The 12,732-nt window shown below is 41.9% G+C and overlaps 1 protein-coding gene across 12 annotated transcripts in view; it reads left to right on the top strand.

Annotated features, from left to right (window-relative positions):
* FAM13A (family with sequence similarity 13 member A) overlaps window positions 1–12,732 on the top strand; it is a 130,109-nt gene that overhangs the window by 108,201 nt on the left and 9,176 nt on the right. For all 12 annotated transcript variants that reach the window (XM_062637585.1, XM_062637590.1, XM_062637586.1 and 9 more), the window contains 5 exons: window positions 5,479–5,692; window positions 6,026–6,164; window positions 7,259–7,340; window positions 7,472–7,692; window positions 9,028–9,111. In XM_062637585.1, coding sequence (XP_062493569.1) covers window positions 5,479–5,692; window positions 6,026–6,164; window positions 7,259–7,340; window positions 7,472–7,692; window positions 9,028–9,111 — 740 coding nt within the window. The remainder of the gene's footprint in view (window positions 1–5,478; window positions 5,693–6,025; window positions 6,165–7,258; window positions 7,341–7,471; window positions 7,693–9,027; window positions 9,112–12,732) is intronic.

Here is a 12,732-nt window from a genome sequence, read left to right as displayed (position 1 = left end):
GATCAGGGCAACTAACCGCAAGTGCCTTGCGAGAACGATTACAGGTTGAGGAGCTGCCTTCAGCTGTAGCTGTCACTGTCTCCAGTCAGATATCAAGAAAGAGCCGTGGAGAATGGGCACAAAATTACACAAGACAACCTTGCCTACTGATTAGCTTTTATTTGTCACTCAGGCAGGCTATCCATCATGTTAAGACCAGAGCTGCCTTAAAAGCCCTTGTTCAGGGGCAAAGATAACTGCTACCAGGTGAGTTGGCAGGGTCCCCCTGCCTTTTATGTTGTGCTAGGAGTAACTTTTACTGGATTCTTTCGTTTTTGTTTTTCTAAGGTTCACCACATAGTCAAATCTGTACACAAGAGGAGAAATTTGCTGTACTTCTTCATTCGGGATATGTTCCCTTAAAGCTGAGCAGAGAGAGGACAGAGAAGTTGGCTTCCTGCTTCATCTACTGCATAGGCTTATGCTGCGCCATGTGCCCACCTTCTGCATCTGCCTTGTGTGCCCCAGCCAAATTCAAGTGCTGAATGCTTAGCCTGGGTGCATTTCTCATAGCACAAGAGGATTATTTTACTAGTGTGCATTTTGTGCGTGCAAATCAAATAGTTTTATTCTAGGGCTGGGTGTGAACTGAGCTGTTGGTGAGAACTGGGGTGTCTGACTGCTGGGCTTGCCTGCTAAGTCAGCCAGGGCCAGCTGAGATGCCTTGTGAGCAAGTGCTTTCAGAGCTACTTCCATTGCAAAGGTTTTTAATTGTTGTGGATTATGTTTGAATCCAGTGCCCTGAGCAAGAAGGACAGAGTGTTCTCTCACAATCCAGTGCTATTGTGCAGATTTCTTACCAAATGTTTCTAATTCAAGCCCAGAACTTGCTATCCTGCCCTCAAGGAAAATCTGCAAGTATGTTGCTCTCCGTAACAGAGGCTGGTCCTGTCAGCAGCTTGGAGCTGAATAGGCAGTTCAGTAAATCGATGCGATGTGTGTGATTGCTGCCTACGTCGCCTGATTTCTAACACTTTAAAAGAAGTTCCATAGATGAGACTTCAAGCAGAGTTTGCAGTAAAAAACACTTATGAAACAATCAGCAGACATTTTTTTCTGCAGACTTCTAAGCTTAAAGAAAAAATAAATAATAAAAGTAGAAGTTTAAAACACAATTTGAGTTCTCAGTGTTGAGAACTCAGGTGTTGCAGCACTGAGACCCTGAGGGTGAAGCTGATCTCCAAGTGGTTTCTGCACTGACTAATTGATGCTTTCCCATTTAACATAAATAAGTAAATAAATAAATAAAATCCAAACAGTATAGCAACAGGGAAGCTGGATTTAGATGTCTTTTTTTCAACACAGTGGACTTAGATGCATCAGTGTATTTGTGTGTAACCCTCGGGTAAGAAATCAAAAGGTGATGAAAAGCAATGCATTTTTATTGCCGTATGTAGAAAAGAATAATTGCATTGTTTACTGATTTTATTTTATAGCTTTGATATTTTTAATTTTTTTTTCATTGTTTATTATGACATTATGTGATAAACAGAATAGAAAGTTGGCTTGCTTTAGCTGAGAGATGTGTCATCTCACTAACTGAAAAGGCATGGTAGCGTTTTATTTTGGCCATTCTTTTTGATCTACATAAATAGGAAGAATACCTGCTGATGTATTCAAACAAGGATGTTTTCAAACAGTTATTTATAAAATGAGTAAAATAGGTGGTTACTGAGCTAGTGAATGTTTTGGAGTTTTAAATTGCTTTATTCACAGCATTATGAGAGGCCTTTAAGAGGAGTCTTTTGACTGGGATTTAATACCAGGACCTCAGGTGTTGTAATTAGTGTAGACTTTTTAATCCCTCCAGACCTGCTTTGGTTTACAGCAGCTAAGATTTGGCCTCCTTTGTTTGTCAGATGAGTATGTGTAAAAGCAGTGTTAGCAGCATTCATCAGCTGTGTGGCTGCAGAGAGGAAACCAGGAGATGCCTGCAGCATTTTGCCAGCTGCACCTCAGGTGGGATGTGTGTGTGGGCACCACTCTGTTGGTCCTGCAGCCCCCAGTAACCCTGTGGCAAATTCACAATGTAATGATAAAAAAAGTCAGGTTTTGTCAGCTAGATGGCTTGGAGCTCATCCGTAATGCACCAGTTTCGTACAATGTATCTGTCTTCCTTCTTGCGTGATGCAGGATTATTAATATCTCCAGCCCTCTATGCAGCAGGTTGGCAGAGAGGTTGTATTGCCACAGGCATATGTGTGCCTACAGAGTTCTGCAGAGCAGCACCTGGCAGATGGCTGACAGCTTTGTTGAAAGATTAGCTGGTTGTGGGATTTTGAGAGGGAGTGCAGCACTTCTGAAGAGCTGCAAGCTCAATACCAGCGTATTTGTCTTCTATATAGAAAAGGGATACCTAAAAGAATCGCGTTAAGAGTCAGACCAAGAAATAGAACATTTTTCACCCTTTCTGTGCACTAGTACAGCCATGGTATTCCCAAATTATTTGCTTTTTTCATGAAAGCTTGTCATAATGGAAAAGGGGGGGAGGGGAATAGTACATGGAAAGAATGTGAAGATTACTAGGAAACAGAGTTTTCTCTGAGCAGGAGAGATCTGTTCAAGACAAGATGACAGAAGGGTAACTGCTCTGTCAAGTCAATATCAAAAGAAGGTGAAACATTTGCATTCTTTATTGAGAATTTATTCTTCAATTAGCAGAAAGGGTAAAGGGTGACAACATTAGTCTTGGTAGCAGATATTTCAAACTTGAACCATTAAGTCTGGGAATTTAGGAGCCTTCAGAAAAGGCTCAACGCTTTGATGCTATCTTGGATGAATTAGTAACAGAAGATATGTATTCTGTTAAACAGGAATTGATTGTTCGTGCACTGTCAGAAAAAGTGTCAGCTTACCCTTAGCAGGTTCCTGTATATTTGTGCAATCCATCAATTCCAGTGCTCCCAGCTAAAGCACTTGGCACTTGCCCAGTATGAGAGAGAAGGCAGTTGGACTACAGCTCTGGTCCACTTCCTGATCTAATGTAGATAAAATCTGTAATTCTACATACCTAAATATGTTCCTTAACTGTGTTATTTTCAGGGGAATTATCCACTTTGCATGCAGATGGTATTTTTCTTCTAAATACTTACAGTCAGCAAGGGAAGGAAGTTACCCATGGAGTCAGGCCTTCCAGGAGCAAGGGTTAACACCAGCTGAATTTCTGTAGCAGCCATTTCTTCTGTGAAGTCTCAATTTTTTTTTCTTTGGGGACTTTTCCCCCTCTCCTTTTTAACAATTTTCTCCTTTGGAATGTGAGTTTCTATTTTGGGGCAGTGTTTTTAAATCAGCAAAGTAGAAAGTACACATACTTCAGTCTCCATTAGCTTGCATTAAGTGCTTTATTGTCTTTGGGGGTTTGATCAGAGGTTCTTTGAGCCACCTCAGTTCCCTGAATGTTGCATGCTATCTGGTATATAAATCCACCTTGGGACAAAGTCACATGCACTGTGCATGATTAATAGTGGCTTTGTTAGCTGGTGTAGAAGCTTAATTTAGCTACTACTAAATATGCTTCTGATTTCTGCTAAGTTTGTTCCGTTTATGTAAATTCCATGGAGATGTGATTTAACAATTTCCAAGAGCAAATTTTGTTTGGGACTAAGAGTGTATTCCAAAAACTGGAAATGAAAGATGTCTGCAATAATTGTATGCTTCACTTAACCTCATTCCTGCTAGTCAAATATATCAAATTTGTTCCTATTGTGTTATTAGCCTTTATTTTACTACAAGAGATCTTGTGAGGGCCTTCCTGAAATTGTGAGCGATTCAGGGAAGCATGCAACACCACAGTGTCGCAGTTTGTCTGCAGGGTTTGCCCTTCATTTCACCTTCCTTCTTATCAGAATCCTTGAGGAAAACATTTCAGGTGTTAGGAACTGCCAAGGTTGAACGCAGATTAGAAAGAACTCATGTTTCAGAAATTAACTGAGAAAAGTGCAGGCTGCATAAGCTTTTCAATCTGTGATAAAACGCCTGACAGGCACTTGGGACTTGCACACCTCATCAAAGTAGCCTGTGCAAGCCAGGCTTGTATATGCTTCACTTATCACAACACCTGCAAGAGGTTCTTACGCAAAAACCTCCAGCCATCCCTTTTTAGAGCAACTTACCAGTTTGCATGCAGCACCAGCCTCTAAGCAGAGGCATGCTATTTATATTCTGTTCTAAAGAACAAGGGAAGAGGAGGACAGCATTGTTTGATGCTATGTACAGGCGAAATACCACTGCACCTGTCATAACTGAATTGTGGATGGTCTTGCGCTGTCCAAGTGATGCATGGGAGGGAATATTAAGCAGCATGCAATCCATTCTGAGCTATGAAAATGTTAACCTTGTTCAGAAAAGGGAAATGGTGCTTTTTATTCAAAAATTGATAACTTCAAAAGGCCCTTCATGAAAGAAGAATGCCTATTCTTCTGCACTAGGCACTGGAAATAATGAATCCACAGCTGTGCTGCTGGTCTGGGAACTTTCTATAAGGTTTTTGTTTTCTTACTTGACTCTAGAACTATTTGTTAGATTTATAAGTTCAAAGCCTGGCTCTTAAACTGTCTAATCCTGTGGTGCTAAGTAGGAGCATGCAGATCAGCTTAGTAAACTATCAGAACAGAAAATGTTAGACTCCTTATGGCATCTGGAGGGAGTGATCACAAGATTGAGGCGATTGCTTTCTGTGGACTCCATTATGCTAATCAGCAATGCTAAGTTGGGTTTCTCTTTCTCTCCCACTCCCCCATCTCCCTGTAGAACACTGTTTTTGCTTCCAGCTCTTTAGATTGCCATACTGTTAAGCAGGAGGATTGTACGTGAAAGAGAAAAGGGGGAAACTCAGATCATATTGCCATCATTGTTAATTTACAGGCTAGGCACCCCGTGGAACTGGTAGTAATGTGAGACACCTTTTCCTTTGCAGACCAGAAGAATCTATGCTTACTCCTTACCTTTGAATTTCTAACAGCAGGTGACAGGGTTGTGTTGGAGTGCTGAAGGCTACAGGGGGACAACTAATATGCTGTTCATTTACAGCATTTGTACATCCAGAAACTGAGAAAGAATCCTCTTGTAATCCAGTTGTCTCTTTTGTACTGCTGTGTGCCAAGAAATCTTTCTTGTCCAGCATATTTTTTTCTTCAAGGGTGCTGGCTGGTGATAGCTTCATTTGGTGTCAGTCTGTGGCAATTACTGACCAACTTTTGGGTACAGTTTTCTGTTGTACCTAGGAGATTATTTGTGTTTAGTTAGAGTACCCATTGTAGACAAGCAATACTTTACATTGCTTTGCACCCTGGGCATGTGAAAGTAATGACCCAGAGAATGCCTGACAACAAGGAATCGCAGTCCAGCAAACGGGTCAGGGTTCAGTAGAAAATTTGCCTGGTGTCTGTTGTACATGTAAAACAAAAACGATAAAACCAGCCTTTGTCTTACTGTTCCCAGAGCCCATCCCTGCTCTTTCCTCGTGGCAGCGAGACGGCTTAGACTCAGATGAGGCTCGCCTTTCCCCACAGGCCGGTCGCTTAATTCGCCAGCTTCTGGATGAGGACAGCGATCCTATGCTGTCCCCTCGCTTCTATGCCTATGGGCAGAGCCAACAGTACCTGGATGATACAGAAGTGCCTCCTTCCCCTCCCAATTCTCATTCCTTCATGAGGTGGGTTGTGATTTGTCTGTGCTGACTCCGCCACTTAGCTGTAAAGGGTTTATACAGTTGCATCAAGCAACATCTCTTTGGATCACACATGCCAGATAGCTATGCTGTGTTAGGTCCTTGTTTCTACAGATGGGAAACATGCTTTTAGAAAAGTTCTTGGTAAACTATTTGTCTGTGGGTTTGTGAATTAATATCTAGGGAGTTGGTGTTGCTGAAAGAGGCTGCTAGAGCATCTTGTGCTGTCATTACAGAGTAGCAACATAGCATTCTCACTTCTGGGGGACTGGCCTGTGGCTGTTTGGATAAGCTTTCTGCAATCTCTGTTCTTGGTAGGAGGCGAAGTTCGTCTTTGGGATCTTATGAAGATGACAGAGAGGACCTTACGCCTGCACAACTCACTCGGAGGATTCAGGGATTGAAGAAGAAGATCAGGAGGTTTGAGGAAAAATTTGAAGAGGAGAGGAAATACAGAGTGAGTCTATAGGAATTAAGCATTTGTATGGAGAGGTATGCCTGAGCAACAAAGGGAAGGGACATCAGGGAAGTCTGTCAGACATACGGGAATCTTTAAAGCTTTTATAAGAAAAAATAAAAACTAAAAAAAAAAAAAAAAGAGCTGCTACCCCAAAAAGGAGAATGCATCCTCACCAAACAAATTAACATTCCAGGTATTAGGTGCAATCAGTGCAGCACAAGAGACAGTCTAATGAACTCATAGGATTTTGATCACTGCTAAGACAGTGTGCCAAAAAGCACACACTCAGTGTGTAGGAATAGCTGTGTTTTGTTTGTTTGCCTATTTAAATTCAGGTTATGGGAAGCACAGTTACGTATCTCATTAGAATGATGGTAATCCCAGGACACCAGCGCATTGCAGAGGAGAGAGAGCAGCCGCCTTTACTCCTGAGCAAGAAGCCACAGTCAAGTGCTGCTAAGCAGTAGCAGTGTACTGTACTCTAATTATTCCTGACGTGCCCTTCCGATGCACAGAAAGCTTTTTAAGGAGCTAAAGCTCTACATGTGTGCATCTTTGTTGGTGATCTAAACCACAAAGGTTTGTACTGAAAGGATCTTTCCTACAGTAGAAAAGGCTGGGAGAAATGCTCAGAGCTTGCTGTAGCTTAGCATTTGGGTTATTTTGGTGTCTTTGGATGTGAAGGATCTTTTGGATACACACTTTCTAACACTTCTCAAGCTGTTTATGCTAGGCTTCCTCTACTTTGGAGGTGCCCTCTTGTTAGGAAGCAGTAGACACAAGGATTCCAATGTGCATCTCTCTTCTGAGCCACTCCTACAACTCAATGTCTGCCATCAACAATTTTGTGTTTTCTAAAAAGAAAGTTAATCTCATAATGCCCCTAACAGACAGTGTTGTGACAGGCAGCAGCAATTAAAGCAAGGTCCAAAACAATATGGTCAGGAGTATGCAGATGCCATTCAGAAGCCAGTGCCCATGCTCTGTGCTGGATCCAAATTCTGTTGTACCTCTTTGTGACACATGCTTGTTTCAGTGAGTCTCTCTTGTTGGTTTAACACAGATTCAGCATGACTGTTCTTTCCTCCCAGCCTTCCCACAGCGACAAAGCAGCCAACCCTGAAGTGCTCAAATGGACAAATGATTTGGCCAAATTCCGAAAGCAACTTAAAGGTGAGCAGTCACTGACACACCTTTGGGGGGCAGCTGAACTCTGCCCCGTTTAAATCTGATGTTAGGTGCAATCACATATCACATTTTAAAAAAGAAGAATTACTCATCTTCCCCCAAATGTCCCCGTTTAGAGTCAAAACTGAAGATATCAGAAGAGGACCTTGGCCCTGTTGTGCGTCAGCGGAGCAACACGCTCCCCAAGAGCTTCGGCTCTCAGCTTGAAAAGGACGATGACAAGAAACAAGACCTGTCAGATAAATCTGCCAAGCCTGCCGTGGAAGCAACCCTTGATTCTATCCAGAAGAAGCTTCAAGAAAAACGAACAGAGACAAACCGACCTGAAGATATTAAGGTACAATGTAGAGAGACCAGATTTAGGCCTTTAGCTACAAGTAGGTAACTCTTGGCTGCACAGTAACTTACGAAAGCCTTCTTGTGAAATGTCTTCTACATTTTGTCACAAAGTCTACAACATTTACGCCTGGCTCACTTGCATTGGTTTCTTTCCTCTGCTTTTAGTATCCGACTTCTTTTTTTTCCAGAGCTCAGTTTCTGTTGAATGTCATCATATGTTCTTTCTCTGATCCTTGTATATTCCAAGCAACATTTCTGAATTACTGCAGTGTTTCCTGCCCTGTATTTGGCTATTTCTGTTGTTATTTCCAAAGGCTTTTAACAAATTCTGAGTCTTCCAGTGATTCTGGAGATCGGGTATCTGTTTCCTTCTAGTTCACTCCACAGCTGAATGCTCTTCTTTCAGGGCATTTTATTGCTACTCTTCAGAGTTTCACATTGAGCTCTGCTAGCTGCTGTAATCTCTGAGGGTTATCAGCAGGAAGGTCTTTGTGTCTGAGGTTTGGGCAGCCCTGTAAGTGAAGTCCTTGAGTCTGCTGACATGTAAACTGTCCAGTGCTTTGCAAGAGAGGGGCACACAGCGTTGTCTTTGTTTACTAGATCTGCAGAAGATGATTATACAAACAATGTGTGTTTGGCTCTTCTCTGATAGTAGCAAGAATCCACAGCCTGGCCTTTAAAGAGAGTCTGTGATAGTATTTGGTGCTGTGTTAGGGAGAGAAGGCTCAGTGTCAGGCAAGTTCAGTGGGGGAACTCTGGCAAACTTAAGGAAGTCTCCAACTGTCTGCCCTTTCTTTGGCTTGGTCCCCTCAGCCTGTCTGCCAGAGCTTTTCACAGCAGAACTGGCAGAAGGAAACAGTCTGACTGCACTTTAGTTTATGGTAAAGTATGTTTGTGGCAGTCAAAGCAAAGATGGCAAGCTTTGCAAGAGATACTGCAGCTTGTCTCAGATTAGGAGAAAAAGATCATTTGTTTTGTTGTAGAATTTACACTTTGGAACTTCACTGAAAAAGAGCCACCATCATTAAAAGTTGCATACTGTTTTTTTTTTAAAAGCATACTGATAGTTGATAAATTCCCATTATGTATGTAGAATACCTTCATATGCAAAGTTTGTTTTTAATCTGACTGCATTGTGCAGAGGGTGCCATTCATGTTAACAGTCTCTTTTGCAGTATAGGTGGGAAAAGAGTACTGGAAAGCAGGGATGAGTCTTCAACGCATTAATGGCAAAATGTCATTACTACGGTTATGCCACAAAACAGTATTGAGTCCAGGAATCTAACTCTGGGGTTTTTTTTCTTCTTCTCTCTCTCTGTGCCACTTTTCACAGGACATGACAAGAGATCAGATAGCAGCCGAAAAAGTGGCTCTACAAAAAGCTTTGCTGTATTATGAAAGCATTCATGGCAGACCGGTATGTAAAGCAGCGGGTTTATTTCAGAGTACACCTTGGTATGTTTTGTCTATGGTAAATAATCCCCCTAATGCTCCTTTGATGTCACAGTCACTAGAACTTCTTGCTGTTCAAACCACACGTGCATCTTCTAAACCACCTCCCTGATCCTTCGCAAGTGCTATTACTGAGGAGTCTGTTCTCAGCAAGCTGATGTCTGCACACAGCACTAGGCTTGGCAGATAGCTGTAGTACAGCATAAATTGAGAGGAGATTTCATTTCTCTCCTGAAAAACAAATGTTTTTCTTCCCATGTGCCAGTGAAAGCAAAGGACATGAGGTTTCTTGTACATTCAGTCTTAACAGAGAAAAATTATTTGTGAAGATAGAAAATTAAGTGTTGTATCTTATTGATCCCTGCTGTGGCAGAGACATGGTGGCTTCCAGGCCACCTCAAGTTGCATGAATCCCTCCTCCTCTTTCACTGATTACATTATTATCTTTGCTACCAACTGATAGGTAAAGTAACTTAGTTTCCGAGTGTTGCTAATCCCTTGAGCAGTGGCTTGGGAGCAGCAAATTACTGCTTATAAGGAGTGCTTGATGAGTGCAGCTGACAAATCTGTCATTCTGCTGCCACAAGGGATTCTGATCTCCTCCTTTTGCTCCTGAATTATTTCATCTTTTGTCCATTGTTTTAAGAAAAGCTCACTAATTTTTTTAAATGCCTTCATGAAGTGCTAATAATGTATAATCATATATGCCAGAAACTGAAAACAGCAAAGTTGAGTGAGAGGACATGCGGTTTTATTCTTGTGTAAAACAGAGAAAGGCCAACATAAGGGAATCCACTTCATCTTCCCTCTCTTCTTCATGAGACACAGTTTGCTTTTGCTGCTTTTACAATCACATAAATCAACAGGTGGCATCTTGAAGTAAACTTAATTAAATCTGTTTAAAAAGAAATCAAGTCCAGAGCCTAACTTGTCAGTGTATCTTTATTCTTTCTCCTCTTTCTGATGCTTTATTTATACAACTGCTTTTCAATTTGTTTTTAAGTAAGCAGTCTATACCTAGCAACACTGAACTGCATGGCAAGGAAGACTGCAGCTGATCAGCTTTTTCTGTTCCCAGCTCCTGGCACTGCAGCAGTGGAAAAGTACTGAGAGCTTGAGGAGAATGGGGATAGTTCAGCCAAGTTGTTTTTTTTTCTTAAAGATATTTAACTAAACAAGAAAAACAATGGAGCTCGGATTTATTGTGCAACTGGGTCTTTCTGCACCAGTTAAAGATGAACCTGAAAAGGTGGAACTGAACTGTTTTAGTTAAGCCAAAAAGTTCATCTCTGCAGAAATTCTTGAGCAGCTTTAACAATGCAAGCAGTGGTCTGCTGCTCAGCTGCTGCTCTTTTGCCATGTAGAGTGTGCCCCAGTGTTGTGTCAAAGGCTCTATTATTCCAACAGTCTTTTTGCATTTTGATGTTCTCCCAAAATATACTCAGGTTTTGCTGGTATTACTTATGTTTACCTAGTGAGACAGTTTGGCCATGTGCTCCACATTTTCTCTCAGTTAAGAGTGCTGTAAGTCAGTGGTGTAAGTCTGAAAGGCTGAGTCAAGCCCCATATCCTTAACTCCCAATGCCTAAATTAATTACCTTCGTTCTTTCTCCATACTGATACTCAGACACCGATGTGTGTATTTTAATTTTTCCATTCTTCAACATAACCTACAGACTTTTTGCCCATTCCAAGGCTTATGTTTATTTTTCTGTACAGAGCATTGCTATTTATTGACTTTGAAACTTTGTTAATTGAAGGTTTGGTTCTCAGCCTAAGCCTCAGCATAGTCTTTTTAAGTCACAGAGACTGTATGAGCCAACAGCAGTGCTGTGCCTCCTGTCCTATTAACTGCTAACCTAGTAAAGCTAGGAATTATATATATTAATATATATAGGCTACCCAGTTTCTCCAGTTGTGTTCTTGATTGTTTGCATAGAAGTGTCCAAAGTTGGAGGCAACTTGCTAGCCAGTGAAAGTGAATGCAGATACATCAACACAAAACTCAGTACAGAGAGGGCTGAGTGAATTGTTTGATACTGCTCACATCCCTCTAATCCATGTGAGCTTCTTAGTCAACGAACAGCCAGCTTGAGGCTGTCAGGTGTTGAGGCCAGCCTGTGCTTCAGAAGTGGGGGACAAACAGGCCCTAGAGCTCAGACTGCCCGTCTGTATGCCTCTTACCAGGCTTTGGGATGTTTGCACTGAGCCCAGAGAGGAATCAAAAGGTCTTCATCATCCTTCCTCCCTATTCATCTGCTCCCAACATAAGAAACAGGCATAGTTATCAGGAGGAAGGTGTTATCTCCAGATTCTTAGTGTTCATCCCAGCCAGTCCCACTCCTGGCAATAGTTACAACTATTCTGCCCCTTGCAAACCCACAACCTCTCCTGCTGTGGAGGGAGGATGTGAAAGCTTTAGAAAGCTTATTCCAGTGAAAGTCAACTGCAGACAGTTGCTTTTAAAATTTTCTCCCTGTCTCAAGCTGTGTTCCCTCTCCTCCTATTTCTCTTATAGAAAGGGAGACTGTGCAAAGCTCCCTAGAGTTTACACTGCTGATGTTGATTTTTATATGGCAGCCATTCAGATGCTTTGGTGACTAGCAGCAGTAAAAAGCCTTGAGGAAGATAGGCATGACATCAGAATCAGTTAAAGCTTCCTCTCATAAGAGCTTTATAATCTAAAGTTAGACAAAAGGTTTAATGGAAGGACAGTCATAGGATGTGGGTCAGACACTGCTGAATACAAAGAAAGATGATGATCAGCTTGGTTCTGCTGAGTATTTTATTTGCTTGGTTTTTTAACTCTGCTATAAGAAAACATTGAAGAAATAACACCAAGCTTTCTCACTAGTATGTAGTTGAACAGGCCTTTCTTCCACACACTAGCTACTGTCTGTGAGGTCTTCCCTTCTCCTGCACAGTCAGTATTGCTGAAATTTTTGGTCTAGCTTGGATCTGAAAGAAAACCAGAAATGAACACTCACAGTTTGTAATGCTCTTAAACTGAGGAGGAAGCACAAGTGGAGTTAGGGACAGAATAATGTAAGGAAGGCTTGGGGTGGCATTACAACATTCTGTCTTCTCTATGCCATGCAGCTCTAGCACCTTCATCCTTCTCAAATCTCTGGTAGCTTCTCCCCAACAGGGTTACTGGGAGGAGAGGTGGAGGGCAAGGCTAGGGAGTTAAAAAGATGAAGAACTGCTGGCTTGGATGGGAAATCAGGAGGAATAGGAAAGCTGGAAAGTCAGCTTTTGTGAAATCTGTAGTTTAAGTTACCCTGGGAAAGTCTCCTTACGTTGCAGTATCTAGTCATTGCAGCTCCTTTTTCTTTTCAGGGGTCATAAACACTGCCTCTGAGGTCCCGGCCACAAGAATAGGGGTGGGAAACGTCATGTTTTGCCTTGAGATGGTAGACATGATTACAAGCACAGACCACTGCCTTTACAGTTCATTTTTTGCTGTGGATATGTGATTTCCTGAGTTGGTCATTTAAACTGTCTGCCTCATACAGCCACATTACAAGATGCGCCAAAGCTCTGGTGCTTCTTCATCTGGCACCTGGAACAGATGCAGTGACCTACA

This window comes from Pezoporus occidentalis, unplaced genomic scaffold, assembly GCF_034315485.1.
Source record: "Pezoporus occidentalis ecotype Australia unplaced genomic scaffold, CSIRO_AGI_Poc_V1 ctg53, whole genome shotgun sequence".
NCBI classification, from domain to species: Eukaryota; Metazoa; Chordata; class Aves; order Psittaciformes; family Psittacidae; genus Pezoporus; species Pezoporus occidentalis.
This window is presented reverse-complemented; position numbering and strand designations above follow the sequence as displayed.